This window comes from Mastigoproctus giganteus, chromosome 10, assembly GCF_048544385.1.
Source record: "Mastigoproctus giganteus isolate SK-2022 chromosome 10, ASM4854438v1, whole genome shotgun sequence".
Classification (NCBI taxonomy): Eukaryota; Metazoa; Arthropoda; class Arachnida; order Uropygi; family Thelyphonidae; genus Mastigoproctus; species Mastigoproctus giganteus.
This window is the reverse complement of record NC_143584.1, coordinates 151,149,105-151,169,692: the sequence shown is the minus strand read 5'-3', so window position 1 is coordinate 151,169,692 and position 20,588 is coordinate 151,149,105. Positions and strand designations below refer to the sequence as shown.

At 37.3% G+C, this 20,588-nt stretch overlaps 2 protein-coding genes across 2 annotated transcripts in view; both read left to right on the top strand.

Moving 5' to 3' along the window:
- The window catches only part of Rif1 (Rap1 interacting factor 1), a 276,189-nt gene extending 273,845 nt beyond the window's left edge, over positions 1-2,344 (top strand). Inside the window, exon 20 of the mRNA XM_090383047.1 lies at positions 2,244-2,344. Coding sequence (XP_090239173.1) covers positions 2,244-2,344 — 101 coding nt within the window. The remainder of the gene's footprint in view (positions 1-2,243) is intronic.
- Positions 2,345-3,279: 935 nt separating this feature from the next.
- The window catches only part of LOC150079381 (uncharacterized), a 195,909-nt gene continuing 178,600 nt past the window's right edge, over positions 3,280-20,588 (top strand). The window contains exons 1-2 of the mRNA XM_090383046.1: positions 3,280-3,414; positions 16,373-16,576. Coding sequence (XP_090239172.1) covers positions 3,280-3,414; positions 16,373-16,576 — 339 coding nt within the window. The remainder of the gene's footprint in view (positions 3,415-16,372; positions 16,577-20,588) is intronic.

Sequence of the window (20,588 nt, the reverse complement as noted above, 5' to 3'; positions counted from 1 at the left end):
AGTTGCATGCTCTTTGCCACATTCTCTTCGCCAACCTCCGGACCCATTGATGTATGTGACAATATCATTTGTCAAAGCACCATCATCTTCAAATCCATCAACATTAGGATAATTAAAGGCCAGATGTTTTTCCAAGCTGAATTTAAGCACCTGGTGGAAACATTATTCCAAGAACTTACAGTCAGACTCACACAGTCCAGCACATTGAACTTGGACCTTCAAAAATCTTTAAGGGTGACGGCATCCTCAACAGAGGCTGCTGCAAAGCAACTTGTGAACATATTCATGGTGTAGATTTTCTTAAAGCTTGCAATTACTTGCTGGTCCATTGGTTGAAGAAGAGGAGTGGTGTTGGGTTGCAAAAATTTAATTTGACTTGAACAAAGTCAAATTGAACAAGGTTGGGATCATTGGTTGGCGCATTATACAGCAGCAGCAGTGCCTTCACTTGAAGCTTATTTTTCTCAAGATAACTCTTCACTGAAGGACAGAAAACTTCAAGCTCCTATTCATTGAAGACACATCCTGTAACCCAGGCCTCCTCATTACTGCTTCAAAACACTCCCAGCATGCCTTTGTCAACTTTTTGTTGTTTAAATACTCTGGGGATGTTAGAGTGATATATGGGCAAAGGCTTCAGCTTAAAATCTCGAGGCACTGCTACCCAACAGGAGAGTGAACTTATCTTTCATAGACTTATTCCCAGGTAAACTAGGCTTATCCTTAGTGATGTGCGTTCTCCTGGGCATTTGCTTCCAGAAGAGGCCAGTTTCATCAATGTAGTAGTAGTAGTAGTGGCACATGATGCAAGAAAGCAAGTGTAGGAGCTTATGCAGCATCAGCCAAAAAAAAAAAAAAAAAAAAAATCACACCATTCCCTCCAAATGCCTATCCAGTTCCTCCTTAAATTTATTTAACCTATCAACTTCCACAACGACAGCTGGAAGTTTGTTCCAGCAATTAACCACCCGCTGGCTAAAGGCAAATTTCCGCACATCTATTCTACATCTGTCCTTTCTTAATTTGAACTTATGTCCCCGTAGGTTGGTAATCTGAACAAGTGGAAGGATCCCATCAGAATTCAGCGTGCTCCACCCATTCAAGGCCTTATAGACCTCAATCAGATCACCGCGCAGGTGCCTAGTCTCCAGCCACTGCAATTTGCAGAACTTAAGCCTCTCTTGGTAAGAGAATCCCTTCATTCCCCTCACCAATCGTGTTGCTCTTCTCTGTACACGCTCAAGCAAATCTACATCCTTCCTAAAATGAGGCCTCCAGACCTGTACGCAGTACTCAAGGCGTGGCCTGACCATTGCCTTATACAGAGTGACAATCACCTCCTTTTCCCTGCTAGCAAAATTCCTATATATCATTGAGAAAACCCCATGACCCGCCCTAGCAGCCTGTCTGCACTGCTCAGAAAACTTCATATCTGACTGCACAATTACTCCCAGGTCTTTTTCATTTTCTACCACCTTAAGTGTAGTACCACACAGTTGGTATGTTTCTCTGGGGTTACTTCTACCCATATGCAGTACTTTGCATTTGTCAAGGTTGAACTTCAGTTGCCACTTCTTAGCCCATCTGCCTAAATTATCTAGATCCTGTTGCAGTAGCACACTGCCAATACTGTCATTAACAACCCTGCCAACCTTTGTGTCATCTGCAAACTTCGACATTAAGCCTGATATATCTTCATCAATATCATTGATAAATACACAAAACAACAGTGGACCCAACACCGAACCCTGTGGGACTCCACTAATAACATTAGTCCACGAAGAGCAGCACCCATTGATTACCACCCTCTGTCTTCTCCCACTTAACCATCCTTTTATCCATTGTAGCAACTTACCCTTAATACCATTCTGCTCCAATTTGTACAGTAGTCTTCCATGCGCAAAAGCTTTCCTGAAATCCAAGTATATGATATCAAAATTATTTTTTGCATCCAGTTCCTTTGTGACCACATCATAATAACCAATCATATTTGTCAGACAAGACTTTCCCTTAACAAACCCATGCTGTGTTTGAATTATTGCTGCAGTCTTGTCTAGATGATCCTGCAATGCATCTTTAACCAGCGACTCCATTATTTTACCCGGAACAGAAGTTAAACTAACTGGTCTGTAATTACTCGTGTCACCCTTCGATCCACCTTTGTGAATTGGGGACACATTTGCACATCTCCAGTCCGTGGGAACCTCCCAGAATTTTTAAATTATTTTATTTTTTTTATCTAGTAATGAATCCTTCAACAAGGTGGGTTAAACGTAAGTTGCAGCCACTGGATAATATTACAGACTTTGTCGGAATCTTAGTAAAAACCTGCTGGGGAAGATAACCCTCCTGATCAGCAAACTCTTGAAATTCAATTTTAAAGGTCTCGCCTATTTTTTTATCAGCACTAGGTATCTCCCTATGCCTTTCAACACTTTTGATATTCACCCTTTTTTTTTTTTTTTTTTTTTTTTGAATTTCGAACCAGCCTCTGCTAGCTTTAAAGTCTTCAAAGTACATAGCACTGCCACTGGTTGATGGAGCTTTAAGTTTCGGATCATCATAGATCTGAAAAAATCATACGAGTGATATTCTGTGCACCATGTGTTGAACAATACCAAAGATGCTAAAGGCGCAATATGGCCTAAGTAGCTCTTGCGCCAGAAAACACCACAACAACAACAAAGATGCTAATTGGTTGAGAACAATCGTACAAGTGATGTTCTGTGCGGCACACGTCTGAAAATTTACACCCATATTGTTCCAGCTATATCGGAAAGCCATTGGTACCTGCAAATATCATCAGTCCTTAAAATAAAAGATCGTATGGAAGGTGTATTGGTTCCTGAGAATATCTTATGTTGATGTCATCGGAAGTAGAGGCCCACTGTATTACTTGATTCATGTTGACTCCCAGCAGCCCTTGAAATCTTCAGTACCTCACTTTGCAGGCTGCTGCGCATTCCAATAGAAGCAGCACAAGAATCACTTTCACCTCTGCCTACGGCTACCGTTAATCTTTTACTGTGTGAATCCCCCAAGCTAGTAGTTTTCAGACCCACCTAATAAGCACAGATCACACTGAGAAAAATTCTACCCCAAGTAGAATTTTTCTCAGTGTGGTCGCTCTCAATTTTTCTCTCAAACATTGTCCCATGTTGTTTTGGACAACTTCCCATTGTCCATTTTTTCCCTAATTTTACAGTTTCAGAAAACTTTTTATATACTTGTTAATTATGTAATAGAATTTTTAAATTATTTTATTTTTTTTATCTAGTAATGAATCCTTCAACAAGATGGGTTAAACGTAAGTTGCAGCCACTGGATAATATTACAGACTTTGTCGGAATCTTAGTAAAAATCATGGTGGCTTTCCATAATGTCTGCAAAAATGAAGAAGGAATCGATAAAAAAGTAAGGTTTTTTTTTTTTCATGATTGTGCTGCTTCATTTACATGTTTATTTTGTAGAATGAATACAGAAAATTTGTAATGTAAAGTTTGTAATGCTGCCTGTCCAATTCCCCCCCACTTCAGAAATTAGAGTTAATAGCATTGAACTACCTTCAACATCAGTAACAGTAATACCAGTATGATCAGGGCTGCACAGTATAAAGATAATACAACATGAATTACTAATCCCTTTGTTTTGGCCTCCAGTTATATATTTCTTTAAAACATTTCAGAGCATTAGCATTAGTAAAGGCATAAGATACAAGAAAGCAAGCTTATATAGCATCAGCTAAAAAAAAAAAAAAAAATCATCCTATTTCACCTAAATGTTTGTTCCAACAATCAACCACCTGCTGGCTAAAGGCAAATTTCCACACATCTGTTCTACAACTGCCTTTCCTCAGTTTGAATTTATGCCCCCTCAGGTTCGTAATCTGAGCAAGAGGAAGAATCCCAATACCATTGAGCCTGCTCAAACCATTCAACGCCTTATACACCTCAGTTCAATCACCTTGCAAGTGCCCAGTGTTCAGACACTGCAATTTGCAGAAATTAATCCTCTCCTTGGTAAAAGGACCCCTTTGTTCCCCTCACCAATTTTGTTGCCCTTCTCTGTACTCATTCTAGCACTTCTACATCCTTCCTAAAATGAGGCATCCAGACCTGTATGCAGTACTCAATGTGTGGCCTCACCATTGCCTTATGCAAAGGGATAATCACCTGCTTTTCCCTAATAGCAAAATTCCTGTATATGATTGAAACAATCCCATGACCTGCTCTGGTAGCCTGTCTGCACTGCTCAGAAAACTTAATATCTGATTGCAAAATTATCCCCAGGTCTTTTTAATTCTCTACAACCCTGAGTTTAGTACCATACAGTTGGTACTTTTCTCTGGGGTTACTGCTACCCATTTGCAGTACTTTGCATGTGTCAATGTTAAACTTCAGTTGACACTTCTCAGCCTATCTGTCCAACTTTACTAGATCCTGTTGCATTAGCATACTGTAATTACTGACAACCCTGCCAACTTTGTATCATCTGCAAACTTGGACATCAAGCCTGAATACCTTCATCAATATCACTGATAAATATGCAAAACAGCAAAGGGCCCAACACACGCTGGAGGACTCCACTAATAACATTAGTCCACAAAGAGCAGTGTCCATTGATTACCATTCTGTCTTCTCCTACTCAACAACCCTTTTATCCACTGTAGCAACTTATCCTTAATACCACACTGCTCCAATTTGTACAGTATTCATATGCAGCAGTATCAAAATCTTTCCTGAAATCCAAGTATATAATATCAAAATAATTTTTTGCATTCAGTTCCTTTGTGACAACATTGTAGTATCCAATCAGATTGATCAGACAAACTTCCTCCCTAACAAACCCATGCTATGTCTGAATTATTACTGCAACTTCTTTAACCAATGACTCCATTATTTTCCCCAGAGCAGAAGTTAAACTAATGGGTCTGTAATTACTTGTGTCACCATTTGATACCCCTTTGTGAATTGGGGATATATTTGTGCACCTCCAGTCTGTGGGGTCCTCCCCTGAGTCCAACGATGCTCTCATAATTATGGATAAGGGTTTGTTTACTTTACCACATCCTTTAATATAACTGGATAGATCCGATCCACCAAGGTGCCTTTCTTATGTTTAACTTCAACAATTTCTCTTACGTTTTACTCCCAGTTATAAACCGACCGGGCTAGCCAGGTGGGTAAAGTGCCTGCCTGGCAACCCAAAGGTCACGGGTTCGAATCCCACCTCGGGCTTGGATCAGGGGAAAATCCAAAAGCTTTGGGAGGTGCATTATGTCCACAGAAGCTGATCCACCAACAACTAAGGGGGAAAAAAAAAAAAACTCCCAGTTATTACAAAATCATTTAGCTCCCTGTTAGAGTTTAATAAGCTTCTATCCTCCTCTTCCCTACAGAATTACTCATGTGTGAATGTTGATGCAAAATACTCATTCAGTTTGTCAGCTATCTGATTAGCATCATCACCAGTCGAACCATCAGTATCAAGTGGACAAACCTGATCCATCCCCTTCCTTCTAGAGTTTATATAAGTAAAGAAGTCTTTGCTGTTTTTCTTTGCATCCTTTGCCAAAGGTTTATTATGATATAGACATCATAATATTAATTAAATAAAATGACTTTGTACAAATAAAATATGGTTTAGGGATAAAATCAAATAAAAGAAATGATTGAAGCTCTCTGAATACACCTGTTCTTGTGCCTGGCACTAGGTTCCCAGCTTTTAATGCCCACATAACAATAAAAACTTGCTTCTGTGGTAGATAGTATTTGTTACTTGCTATCTCTTTGGAAAGGGTGAAGTTTAAATTCTGTCAGTGATGTCAAGTACCTACTGAAATATTTTCGAAAGAAGCTGTGTTACTTGATCTCAGATTGCACAGTTCTACTGTGTGCAGGAGGATTGTGCTATTAATTGCCAAGCATATACATTCAAGATAAGCATATCCAGTAGGTGAGTATATTGACTCAGTTATAGTCTCATTTTTGTTTTCTATTGGTAAAATAAAGATGAAGGTTACTGTGTTTTATGGATGAGATGACCGTGACAAGCATAATGAAAACTTTGCAGACAAATAGAGTGACATAGAAAATTAGAATGTTTTATTATGGTAGACTAATTTTCCAGAATGACTGGAACTTGTTGGCAAAAGTGGTTGTATGGTATGGACTGAAAGCTCTTTGCTGTTGTTTAAGTGTATAACCCACTTAGGTGCCTCCGTAGCCAGGTGGGCAGGAGCAGCAGTGCATAGCACATGCTTCTTGATTAGACTGGGGTTTGAGCCCGTGACCACCAAATATGGAGGATGTGGAATGACCACCACATATCCCCGGAGCAATATGGCCCTAGTTGCTCCTAAAAAACCAAATAACAACATAACCCACTTAATTTAACATTTGATGAGACTCCATAAAGTTATCAGTGTAATGATGATGCTAAATGTTTGACCTTAGTAATACTGCCTGTTGAATATATAAATGTATATGCAGTGGACACCGCTTATTGTGATCATTTCAGGACTCAGCCAAACTGATAACAATAATCAAAGAAACAAGGATGCAACTGTCCAGCATTGTTTATTAATGCAGAGCAGAATGTGTACATACTTTTATTTACACATTCTGCTTTTCATTAACTTTGTTTTAAAGTTTTCTTACACCTGGAAGAAAACTTCAAGGTGTTTTCTGCAAACATATTGTTCAGTCAGGCAAGGTTGTAGACTTTCATCCTTAAGGAAAACTCAGAATTCTCTTTGCTTCTGTGACAATATATGGGACCTCTAACAATTTCGTATATGTTGTGAACATTAACTCTTCTGGTCAGTAATTTCGATAGAATGATAATTTTTCCTAGGACGAGGAGCTTCCATGGTATCATGTCATGGTTGGCGTGTAGTGTCAATCGGGATATAATGAATGGCAGTTTGTGCGTAAGTGGACCTAAATTGCTGAAATTCTGTTGGGGTTTCTAATATTGTGGAATATTGAGGGGGGGGGGGGGTTAAGATTTTTGGCATTGATGAGCAGTCTCACAAATTCAAGGTTATCAGCAGTTTTTGGAAGTAGAGGGTAGAAATATGGGTTTGGAATGGTAATCATTCGACTCATTTGAACTCATTAATCCATCAGCAATTTGATCATTAATTTGAAGGAAAGGTTCTTCTCATCTATAGGTTGCTAGGAGCTTGTATCATGATTCTCTCTGATGCAATTGATGAAGAAGAATTAGAAGTGGGCTAGATGAAAGATTGTCTTGATTGGCTGAGCAATTCACGGACAAAATGTCTTAGGTCCTGAAGGCTTTTCTTCCCTTTGGTTGAGGTCTTTGTAATAGGTTGTTTTGATCCCTCTGGGAGAAGTTGAGCAACAGAATTGTGAATAGAAAATAAATTGTTTTTATGAGCTCCTCTGTTTGGGATTGGATAAAGGCAAGTTAATCCAAATGTTGACCAAAGAAAAATCATTCAAAAAGGATTTGATTTCTGTTTTTTGTTCACAGATTATATTTGTTTCTCCAGTGATGTCTTTGGGGTGACTAATTTCCAATTCACGAGCAGGGGAGGTTTGTACATTTCAAAGGGGAGTGCAAGTGTTCTTCTTGAGTATCTGGAATAACTGATGCAAATTGAGAGGCTTGACTCTGTGAACACTGAAATGTATTCATTCACTGGGTATGAGTTTTACTGGAGATAGTTGTTGGCTCAGAGTGGTTTAGATTCAGATTTTGATCTTCATTTTTAATTTCTCCTTTATTTGATTTAGTATGAGGGGGCCTGATCTTTTTTTCTTTTACACTTTGGGCAGAGACATTCCTCTCCATACAAGAAATGTGGGTTATTGAAACAGTAATTTCTTTGGCACAGCTACCACAGAAAAGCACAAATAAATTGAATGCCGTACCACGAGAATGATCCATTCAGTTGGAGACACCAATTAACTTTACTGCCTTTTAGTGGACAGCAGTGGGGAGTTAAGCACAATGTAAACAGCCCCCTTCTGACACTTAGTGCAGGGTACACGAGACTTTTTGTTTTTCTCCAATGCAGAAGGGCAGCTTCCATAACCTTAGAAATAGCAGAAGACAAAAATTAATATAAAAGATTACTTGGTAGAAAACAGCTTCAACAGAGGTTATCATCAGATCTAGGGTAATTAAACCAGAAAAATGATGTAAGTGACATATTTGAGAAAACTGAGAAGACTTCAAAATTGCATGTTATTTGAGGAGCTTTATTATTGGTGACCTTAGGCACCTATGCAAGTTATGTAGGCCAAAAGTAGCCTTTCCATGTAAGGTTTTGAAATCTCATTATTAGGTTTTAGAATTAAAAGCCTTGTTTGCAAATATCTGTGTACATCTGAAACAATAGCAAATAAGGGGAGATACTAATTCATAACAGCGTAAAGAGAGACCTCATGAAATGGAAATTAGGCCAAAATTTTAGATAATTGAACTGGCTCTGTCTTGTAGAGAAAGCATGTGTACATGTACAGGTGTCTTGAGTTACACAATTAATGTGGTCTTTAAAATTATCATGTAAAGCAAAACTCATATCAGAACTCTTTTTCCCAAAGGAAACTATGTAGCAAGGCTGAATTTTATGTTTTGTACCAGACTCTGGACAGTTTTAATGGATGCACTTCTTTATATTATTATTTTTAAGCATTTTTAATTACAATGCAAATATAATTGTATAAAAAATCATTAAATGTGTCATGTACCTCTGCCTGCAGAAGCCAGAAAAGCAAAGTGACATGGATTTCAAGCCCTGCTGTGGGTCATCATTTTTTTTTTTTTTTTAATGAAAACCCCAAACACGAAAGGTATCAAAACCTATAGTACTTAGTACCGTGCATGGGTTGAAGGTGAAGTATGGGGGGAGGGGGATGCCGGAAGCTTTGCTCTAGAGACTAAACATGGGTTTCACCACTTCAAGCCTCCAATAAGCAAAGTGGTGGTATTTCACCGGTTGATGAAAGTCATCTACCACCTTATAAGAAGGTGGTAGATGACTAAGAGTAAGAACAGATGCATTTACACTCATGCCAGAAGCATAGTAGTTGCCGACCGGGCTAGCTGGGTGGGTAAAGTGCCTGCCTGGCAACCCAAAGGTCGCGGGTTCGAATCCCGACTCTGGCTTGGATCAAAGTACTGCAAAAACCTTGGGGGGTGCACTATGGCCACAGAAGCCGATGCGCCAACAACTACCAAAAAAAAAAAAAGAAGCATAGTAAATAAAATTGATGAATTTGAAGTATGAAAAGTCATCAAATGTAGAATTTGGTGAGTACAATGTTTACAGGAAGGGCAGGAGGAAATGGAAAAATGAAACTGAGAATAGGAGTGCTTTATAGGCCTAATGACTGATGATATTATACAGATCCTGTGTAGATAAATAGAGTGAGCCAGTAAATTCAAAATGTTATAATTGATAATGAGGAATTTTAACTTTCCAGATATGGGGGTTGGTCACTTCGCACACTAGCAAGACTTTTGTGGATTTTTTGAATGACTGTTTCTACAGCAGCATATTAGAGAGAAAACACGGGAAGCTATACTCTTCATCTAATTATCAGCACCAGTTCTTCATACATTAAAACTGCAGTTAAAAAACCCACTGGTTGGCAGTGAGCCCCAGTGTACTGTTGTGGGATTTAATTAAAGGCATGACTTCTATCTAAGCAAAGGTCTTTTGCTTATGAAAAGGGGGTGATTAGAGTGGTCTCAGACAGTTTTTAAATTATATATAGTGGAACCATCTGATAATATTACTAACAGCCAATTCTAAATGAGAAGCATTCTGGGAATTAATCATAGAAGCTACTAGGCTTTTCATACCAACTAAGAAATACCATTCCAGGCTTAGAGCTAAATAGATTTCAGGTGAACTGATGAGACTTAGTATTAGTAGTGGCAAATCACCCCCCCCCCCCAAAAAAAAACATTTCACTTATCCATCCCCCCCCCAATAGTTTGTCTAGTTTTCCTTCAATTTTTTCAAACCATCCATTTCCACAACAATAATAGATGGAAGCTTGTTCCAGCAATCAACTACCCATTGGCTGAGGCAAACTTCCATACATCTATTCTTCAACCATCCTTCCTTGATTTGCATTTATGCCCCCTCATGTGCATAGTTTGAGCATGATGAAAAATCCCTTCAGCATTGAGTTTGTTCAATCCTTTCAAAGCTTTAAACACCTCAATTAGATCACCTTTCGGTGCCGAGCCTCCAGATGCTGCAGTTTACAGCACTAAAGCCTTTCTTGGTAATTGTATCCCTTTGTTCCCCTGGGCAACAAGACTGGTTGCCTTTTTTCTGTACCTGTTCCAGCAGCTATACATGAGGCATCCAGACTGGTATGCAGTATTCAAGATGTGGCCTAACCATTGCTTTATACAATGGAATAATCACCTCCTTATCAGTGCTAGCCAAATTCCTATAAATCATTGACAAAACTCCATGAGCTGTCCTGGCAGCCTGTCTTCACTGCTCGGAGAACTTCGTATCCTGCACAGTTATCACAGGTCCTTTTCATTTCCCACTATCCTGAGTGTAGTACCACACAGTCGGTACTTTACTTTGGGATTACTGCTGCTCATATGCAGTATCCTGCATTTGTCAATGTTAAACTTCAATTACCATATCTCAGCCCATCTGCCTAATTTTTATAGCTCTTGTTGCAGTAGCATACTTTCATTATTGTCATTAACCACCGTGCCAGCCTTTGTATTATCTGCAAATTTAGACATTATTCAGTATAACTGCTCTCCTGTCTAGATGGTCCTGAGTTTACTTCTTTAACCAGCGACTCCATTATTTTCCCTGGAACAGAAGTCATACTAACATGTCTGCAATTACTTATGTCACTCTTTGCAATTACTTATGTCACCCATCTCCAGTCTGCATGGACCACCTTGAATCCAAAAATGCTCACATAAATTATAGCTAAGGATTTACATACTTGCTTTGCTGCCTTCCTTAATCTAATTGGATAGATTCCATCCACTCCAGGTACCTCCTTTATGTTTAACTTCAACAATTTCTCTTCCACTTTTCCATCCATAATTACAAAATCATTTACTTCCTGTTAGAATTTATTTGATTAACATCTTGGCATCTACTTTACAAAAGAATTCGTCATGTGTGAAAGTAAAAGCAAAATAACCTATTTGTTTTGTCAGGAACTGAAACAAGATCATTAATAGTTCAACCATCACTATCAAGTGAACCAATGTGATTCATCCCTTTCCTTCTAGTCTTTACCTAAGTAAAGAAGTCTTTGCTGTTTTACTTTGGATCCTCTGCCAAAGATTTCTCATGGTCTGCCTTAGCTTGCCTAACCTCATTTGTGACTTTATTGCAAATTAGTTTATATCTTCCATGGTCTTCTTTATCACCTGATAATTTATATGCATCCTATGCATTTTTTTTTCTCTGCCACATCTCTCAGTAGTCCATTTGGCATCCTAAGCCTTGGACAGTATTTCTTAGGTGGTATGAAAAGCTTACTAGTTTCTATGATTATTTCCCTGAATGCTTCCAATTTAAAATTTGTTGTTGGTAACATTTGCTGGTCCCAATGTAGAGAATTTAAAAACTCTGATGCTACTGTAGTTATCTCTTATGAAAGCGAAAACTCTTCCCTTTTACCCTTGTGGTAGTTACAGTTTAAAGTAAATCCCACATCAATACACTGTGATCACTGCCAACCAGTGGTGTTTTTTTTTTTTTTTTTTTTAAATCTGCAGATTCTTAATGCATGAAGAATCGCTGCTGACGATCAGATCAAGAGTACTGTTTTCTCGTTTTTCTCTCATTTTTGATTTTTGTTGTTTCGCTTTTATCTCATTTTTGTCACTTCAAACTGATCAACATTGCACTGGCCACCAATATCTACTGGATGTGCTGCCTTAGACTTTGTGCTTCTTAAATAAGGACATAACCCCAACCCCCTTCCTGTGTCAGAAAATAAAAATGCATGGGATTCATGTAAATTATCAGGTGATACACAAGCCTGTGGTTGATATACTTGAGTCTGTAATCGAGTCACAAAGGATGATTATGCAAGCTAAGGTAGATTACGAGAAGCCTATGTCAGAGAATGTAAAGAAAAGCAGCAATGACTTCTTTACTTATATTAAGTAGCAGTTAGGGCTTAAATCATATTGGTCCCCTTGATGTCATGGTTTAACCGTTGGTGAACCTGTTCAGTTTGCTGACATACAATAGGTATTTTCCATTTACATCCACACACACAAGGAGTTCTGCAGAGAGAGAGAGAGAGAGGGGGGGGGGAATGCCAGAATGTTCATCAGAATCTTACAGGGAGCTAGATAATTTTGTTATAACTTGAGAGGAAAATGAAGAGAAATTGTCAAAATTTAACATAAAAAGGGGCATCTGGGATGGATTGGATCTACCCATTTATATTAAGAGAGGAAGCAGAGGAGGTAAGCAAACCATTGGTCCTAATTTTAAGAGTATCTTTGGTTTCAACGGGTACCCTATGGATTGGAGGTGTGAAATGTATCCTCAGTTACCAAATGGTGGATCAAAAGGTGAAATGAGTAATTACAGACCTGTTAGCCTGACTTCTGTTCCAGGGAAAATAATGGAATCAATGTTTAAAGTAGTCATTCAGGATCATTTAGACAGGAATGCAATTATACTGCAGTTACAGCATTGATTATACTGTATTATAGTATCCAAGTTACAGCATTGATTATACTGTGTTATAATATCCAATCTGATTGGATACTATAATGCAGTAACAAAGGAATTGGATGCAAAATGATAATTTTGATATTATGTACTTGAATTTCAGGAAAGCTTTTGATACTGTTGCACATAAAAGACTGCTGTATAAAGTGGAGCATTGTGACATTAAGGGCAAGTTACTGTTATGGATAAAGGGATGGTTACTAATGGATACTGCTCCTCATAGACTATTATTATTGGCGAATTTCTCGTGGTTCTTTGCTTGGTCCTTTGTTTTCTTTATTTGATAATGATATTTATGAAGGTATATTAGGTTAATGTCTAAGTTTGCAGATGATACAAAGGTTAGTATAGTAATTAATGGCAGTAATCAGGGTAAGCTGTTGCAATCAGATCTTGAAAAATATGGCAGATTGGCTTAAAAATGGCAGTTGAAGTTTAACATTGACAAATGCAAGGTACTGTGTATGGGAAGCAGTAGTACCAGATTAATGTACCAGTTGTGTAGTACTACATTCAAGGTAGGGAAAATTATAAAGATCTGGGATAATTGCAGTCAGACATGCAGATAGGCTGCCAGGACAGCTCATGGGGTTTTGTCAATGAATATAGGAATTTCGCCAATGGGTATAAGGAGGTGATTATCCCATTGTACGAGGCAATGGTTTGGCTGCACCTTGAGTACTGCATACAGGTCTGGAGTCCTCATTTTAGGGAAGATGCATTTCTGCTTAAATGGGGACAGAGAAGGGCAACCAGATGGTGAAGGGAACAAAGGGGTGCTTTTACCTAGAAAGGTTTCAATTCTGCAAACTGCAGTATCTCAAGACTCAAAACTAGGCACTTGTGGGGAGATCTGATTGAGATGCTTAAAGTCTTGAACTGATTGATTAAGCTGAATGTTAATGGCATTCTTCCATTTTCTGAGACTACACACATTAGGGGGCATAAATTCAAGTTGAGCAAGAATGGTTGCAGGATAAATGTATGGAAGTTTGCTTTCGGCCAGCAGGTGGTCAATTGTGGGAACAGAGTTCTATCTGTTGTGGCGGTGGGTAGTTTGAATAAATTCAAGGAAGATCTAGACAAGTTATTGGAGAGGTTTGCACAGGGGATGTGGTTAAACCCCCCCCCCCCCTATTTTTTGGTTGATACATTATAAACCTGCTTTCTCACATCATTTGCCACTACTAATAGTAATATTGAACTTTCCTTGAGGTTGACACTCTCCCCCCCCAATATGTATGACGTACTGTAGTTTGTCCAGTCTAAAAATATTTTTAAAGGTTCTAACTACAAAATCATGCTTATTTGAAATGTGTAATTTTCAAAATATTCCTAAGAATGTGATTTACTTGTAAAAATTCATATCTCAACCGCTAAGGCATTGGATAGACATTCAAGCATGTAGTATTGAAGTATGGCATTCAGACATATTGTATTAATGCACTTTAAGTTCTAATTTTTTACTGTTTAGTGTGTGAGTAATAATAAATATATACTTTGTTCAATAGTAAACAAAAACATAATTTATTCTTTTGTTAAACGATAGTGTAAAATAAAACTTTGTAAAATTAAATCACTGTTTTTTTTTTTAATACAGTGTGATTCAGGAGGAATAGTAAATATTTTGGGAGGTTATAGTATCGATTATTCTGAGTAAAAAAGTACATATAAATGTGTGTCCAATTCTCAATGGATACGAAGATACATCTGTTTGAAACTGGCATGCACAGCTCCTTGAATGAGATGTGACTAAGAAGCAGCTATAACCTGATGCTGTTTGGTGTTAGAAGTGTTGTTAAGAATGCCGCACGTCTTCACACATACTGGATATGCCGATATGGTGTTTGCCTACAGTTTTTGTGGTGAAAGTGCTATTGCTGCTTGTAGAGAATACTGTCTGTGGTTTCCTAACTGCAGAATACCGGATTCAAGATCATTTACTAGTGTTTACGCCAAACAGTGTGAGACTGGTACAGTTTCCAGCACTCATATTTCTTCTGAATGTGCAAATGAACAAAATGTGGATGAAATAGAACACATTCTTCAGTCAGTGGAACGTAATCGTACTATTAGCACATGAAGAATTTCTATGCATATTGGTGTTCTACAGACAAAAGTATGGCAAATATTACGTGAACACGTCTTGTATCCATTTCACATACACCTTTAACCAGGAGACGATGCCCAGCGATTGGAATTTTGTCGGTGGGTAAATGCCAATCACCAATTAATTCCATTAATACCATTCAGCGTGACAGTATCAACAACACCTGTAACTCTCATAGGTGGTCAGACAAAAATCCACATGCCACTGTAGAAACAAATTTTCAACATCGCTTCTCTGTAAACGTATAGTGTGGTATCATCAACGATCAGTTGATTGGGCCTGCTCTGTTACAAAATCGTCTTACAGGGCCCATTTACCTAGAATTTCTGCAAAATGAACTTCTACTACTATTGGAGGATGTTCCCTTGGATACAAGGATTGGTATGTACTTTCAGCATGATGGAGCTCCTGCACATTATACCCATTTGGTGACACAATATCTAAATCAAACTTTTTTTGAATGATGGATCGGCCGTAGTGGGTCCCATTCATTGGCCACCAAGGTCCCCAGACCTCATTCCGTTAAATTTTTGTTTGTGGGGTTCGATGAAAAGTGCAGTATACAAAGAAAAGGTGAATACAAGAGACAAATTGCTCACTTGCATTTTGGATACTGCTGCCCTCGTGAAGGAACAGCAAGATGACCTGAGAAGAACAACACATCGTATTACCACAAGAGTTGCAAAGTGCATTGAGGTTAGCGGTGGGATTTTCGAACGTTTATTGTGAACTGTAAAAAAATTTGTCAATTATTTGTGTTTTGTATCATTCAAAATATCAATAAATGCACAATAAGTCATTTATCATTCTTTAATACCTCTCATAATGGCTTAATGTGTGTGCCAGTTTCTAACAGCTGTATCTCTGTGTCCATTGAGAATTGGACACACATTTATATGAACTTTTTTACTGTGTGTGTGTGTGTGTGAAGAAATACAAAGAATAATAAAAATGTATAACTCTCTACAGCTAATTGGTGAAAAGGTGATTGGGATAAAATCACATCAATAACTGGAGGAACGTTTTTCATGTAGTTTCAGCAGAAGTGGTTTTTTGGTGGAAAAATTACACATTATGGGTAAAATAGCATTTTGAACAAGCAGAGTTTACATATCTAATCAACATGACTTAATTCATGTGTCTTGATGCATTGTGTTCTTCGGTGCCAAGAACTTTAAACCATACCAGTTTAAAATGAATTTTAAAAGTACATTTGTAAGAAAAGGTTCTCTTATAGATTCTCAGATTTTTTGGGAAGTTCTAGAGTTATGATTTATTGGTGCTCATATTATTTAGTTGCTATTAACCACTTTTGCTTTTAAATAAGTTCTACCTCTAAGCATTCAGAAATGTGGTTGTTTAACTTTTGGTATACATCTCACAAGCCTAAAAGTATTCTAAATGATTACTTTTATATTTGAATATATCAAATACTGAAGTGCATTGGATAATATGATTGAAAGTAGTTTTGTTAGTAATTTCAGAGTGATGCAAAGCTAGCTATATTTTTCTAATTTTTTGTTTTATTTCCTTAGGTTTTAAAAAGTTGCTTGACTCGGTTGGCAGTAGCCTTAATCGAGATGGCAAAAACTTTGTTTACTCACGTTACATCCTCTGGCCTTTTTCTTCCACTGGTATCTCAGCTATCTCTCCCATTGTCCCAATTTTTTGTTTTTAGTAATAGAAAAAAAACATCTGTGACATATAAGCAGGTGCTAGGACTGCAGTTTGCACAAAAGGTAGGCCATAATTATTAAATATAATTTGGGATTTTACAAATTATTTGGTTAATTTTGAGTTAGAAGAACATTTAATGGATTAATGTACATCTTATGTATTGGTCATTTCCCTTAATTTTGTAGATGTGATAAATGAACCAAATCAGACAATATTCTGGTTTACTAATTAGTCATCTGTTGCCTTTAAGTAGCAGTAAATGGTTTAATCTCTCTCTCTCTCTCTCTCTCTCTCTCTCTCTCATACTTTTTTTTCCTCTGATATTTATGTACTAGAATTCTAGTACATAAATATCATATTAGAATAAATGGTTCAGAGGTGCATCTTGTTAAAAGTAACTACCCACACCATTCAGACATTCTCTCATTATGGCATCAAGTGAGGCATGCTCTGAGCATTATATAGACAAGTGGTTAAAGCACAAGTGCAGCCGCACATGCTTTGATTTGTTTTAACTTGATTTGATTGTGATTTGAGCCCATTTAATTGCCAAATATGGTACTGATTGTATTATTGTTTAAAAAAAAAGTGAACTCCTCTGACTTAGATATGTGTGCTGCATTATAAACAAAAAAAAAAAAAAAACTTTGCTAGCTTTCGGCAAAACTAGTTTGGATTGATGTTTTGATCTGAGTGATAGTAAGGACCTTCGAGTGCCTTCTTGGGGGTGGGGCAAAGAAGTCATGGTCCGTAGGTGACATGCCGAGTTGGAGGAGACCCCTTGCGCCTCTTGTCATGTAACACAACACTTGTAGCACTAAAACAGTTCATATTCATAGGTGACCTTGTACCATGAATGTTAGAGAAGCCAATTTGGAGCAACACTCTTCTGTGTGTTAAGCTGTTTAAATTGCCACTTTTCCTTTATGGCCTGTTGTAATTGCTACATTGTTTGGGCATTGACTGTGAGACAGCTTGCCTGCCAGTACTGGTTGATCGAAAAAATTGAAAACAATGTCTTTTTATCATCTTAACACGGAGTGCAATGATATTTTTTTTATTATTATTTTATTTATTTATTATTATTATTTTTTTTTTTTTTGACGATTATATTTATAACATCTGACACTTTAAGGCATATAGCCTGCAAAAGAGTCAGTGTAGTCTCATCAAATAAATGTGGCATTCTATAATGCTTCTTTTTAATTCCTTAAGAAATTGACAGAGTTTGGAGCTTTGTAAACTAGTGATAAAGCAGAATGAGTCTTTTAGCTGATTTGACTCGGTCAAGTCACTACAGAAAAGCAACTTGAGTCATCAAGTTGAATAAATCATCATTCAGCATAATCTAGATAGTAGTGGCCAGTGAGTAAGGAATTGAACTGAATCACTGATTTGAGTCAATGAATGTCCAAGAGGTTTAATACTCAACCTGCCTCGGGGAAATTGCAAGTTACTTTATGTAAATAAATTATTCTATGTAGCGAACTAATATGACTGAAATAGTTGGAGGAGAAAAAAAGTTCTTGGTGCATGTCAATCTATGTATTAGATAAATAATGGGTACAGTAGAACCTCTCACATTTGGCAAACTTTCGACCTGATCCTTGCCAGATCTTGGAATTTCACTAATTTTTGGTGGTCATGTTATTAACATAAGAAAGTTGTGAAAAAGTTGCATTTCTGTACTGAAACTTGCTGTACAAGTGTAGCCGTGTGTGTGTGTGTGTGTGAGAGAGAGAGAGAGAGAGAGAGAGAGAGAGAGAGAGAGAGAGAGAGAGAGAGAGAGAGAGAGAGAGAGAGAGAGAGAGAGAGAGATAACATGCCTTATGTGGAGAAGTAAGTAATATAGTAATTCCAGAATCTACTGTAGTATACGGTAGAGTCCTACATTGGGTTGTATCTTCAGAAATTTTTCAGTTCACTGGTCATATGCTGTTCCAGTTTTTGAATGTAAATAATTTAATACAGTAATACCAAAAACAAAAAATTAATATATTAAATTATAAAGTAATTGTTTTTTTTTTTTTTTTTTAGTTTTTCTAAGTAACATTTTTAAATTGAGGTGTATATTGTTTTTTTCTTTTTTGTTTGTGATTTTAATTACACACAATGCAACTCCACTGCTGATATCTTCATAAATTGCATACATTAAAAAAGGTGCATTAGTTTTCTAAATTTAAGATTGCCACATTTTATTATATTATATTTTTTTTAACCCTCACTTCAATATTGCTTTGCCAGACATGAAAATAAGACGAAAGCACGAGACTCGTAGACATCCTTTTTCGATTTCTGAATTATTTCTGATTGCGAGTGTTCTGTGGTTGGTTTGCTGGACAAAAAACCTAAGTTTCCAAGAGGAAAAGAAAAAACCATGCTACTCTCGCCTGAGACTGACTAAGTGAGTCACATTGTGAAAAAGACCCATAGAAATTCCTCTTGTTATTAGCACAATTCTAAATCAGTTTTGTTCCACCTGATGTGTAGGGGGGGGGGAGAACAGCGCTTGTACTAACTGTGCTACCCACAATGGATCTGAATATGATGTTATTGTCGTTATTATTATGTCGTTATATCGTACTGCTTCTTATTATGAACTTTGCACTCAGTGTTTCAGAATTACAAACCGAATGGACAATAAAAATAAAATATTTCAGCACAAAACTGAGAAAATATCATTAAAAGTTTTCCAAAAATTGCAGATATAAAGAATACTAATTTAGGATTGTATTCATCACAGTAAATTCAAAAATACTTTATAATTTAAGTAGCTTATCTCATCATACATACAAAATTGCCTGCATTTTCATTTTTTTACTTTCTGGATTTAATATTTGCCATACCTGTCAGCACTGCCAGTGCATTAAGTGAAATGGTTTTCTGAATCTGTATTGTTGTGTTTTTTTTTTTTTGTTTTTTTTTTGTTTTTTTTTTTTTTAGTTAGTTAGTTAGTTGTCGGCGCATCAGCTTCTGTGGCCATAATGCACCTCCCAAAGTTTTGGCATTTTACACTGATCCAAGCCCGAGGCGGGATTCGAACCCGCAACCTTTGGGTTGCCAGGCAGGCACTTTAACGGTTGTGATGTTACTAAACCAGTGGAGATTGCGAATTTTTCATTGGTCAAATTTTTAATGAAAATCTAAGCTACGACATCTTACCCATTTCATTTTCAGGTACACAAGGCACAAAGGCTGTGAAACATTTCATCAACTGCGAATCAACATCTAGTGCTGCATACAATCTCCCCTTCACAATTCCAGAATTGCACCATGCTCTAGCCACCACCACCAAACTCGGTGCAGCAGGATCAGATGGAATACATTATATCATGATAGCACAACTGACCGAACAAACCTCTAAGACACTGTTACTTCTCTATAACAGAATATTCAAAGAAAATACCTTCCTGAACAAATGGCAGCATGCTTAAATTTTGGCATTTCCGAAACCAGGAAAAGATCCTACAAATCCACTACATTGCCGAACTATTGTACTCACAAGCTGTATGAGCAAGGTCTTAGAAAAAAGGATTGATGCCTGCCTAACCTGGTTTCTAGTTCAAAATAACCTCCTTAACACAGTGCAATGTGTTTCTGTGCAGGAAGATCCACTCTTGACCTATTGATTAGGGGGTTGAAATACACAGTCATGACACTTTTGTAATGAGAAGTTACCATGGCATGGTTCTCTTTGACATAGAAAAAGCCTTTGACACAGCCTGGAGATATGGTATAATGCGAAACCTGTATGGTCTAGGACTAGGACGAAACCTGTATGGTCAGGAAGAGGGCGCTGACTCTATTTAAAAGTTACAGCTGACAGTTACAGGCTCCGCAAAAACGATAAGTGTTTGCCTTTTATTTACATGATTGTTGTTTTATATTGTACTTAATACGTAGTCATATAGTTATAGTTACGCTGGTTATTTTTTATTTTAATTTAGATAAAGAGTTTTTGTGTATTTTACTTACGATAGGTAAAACCGTTATTTTTGTTCGATTTTTGTAGCCATTGTTTTTGTATTTAAAGTTTTTGTAGGGAATTCAAATTTTTTAATTGAGGTAGCTCTA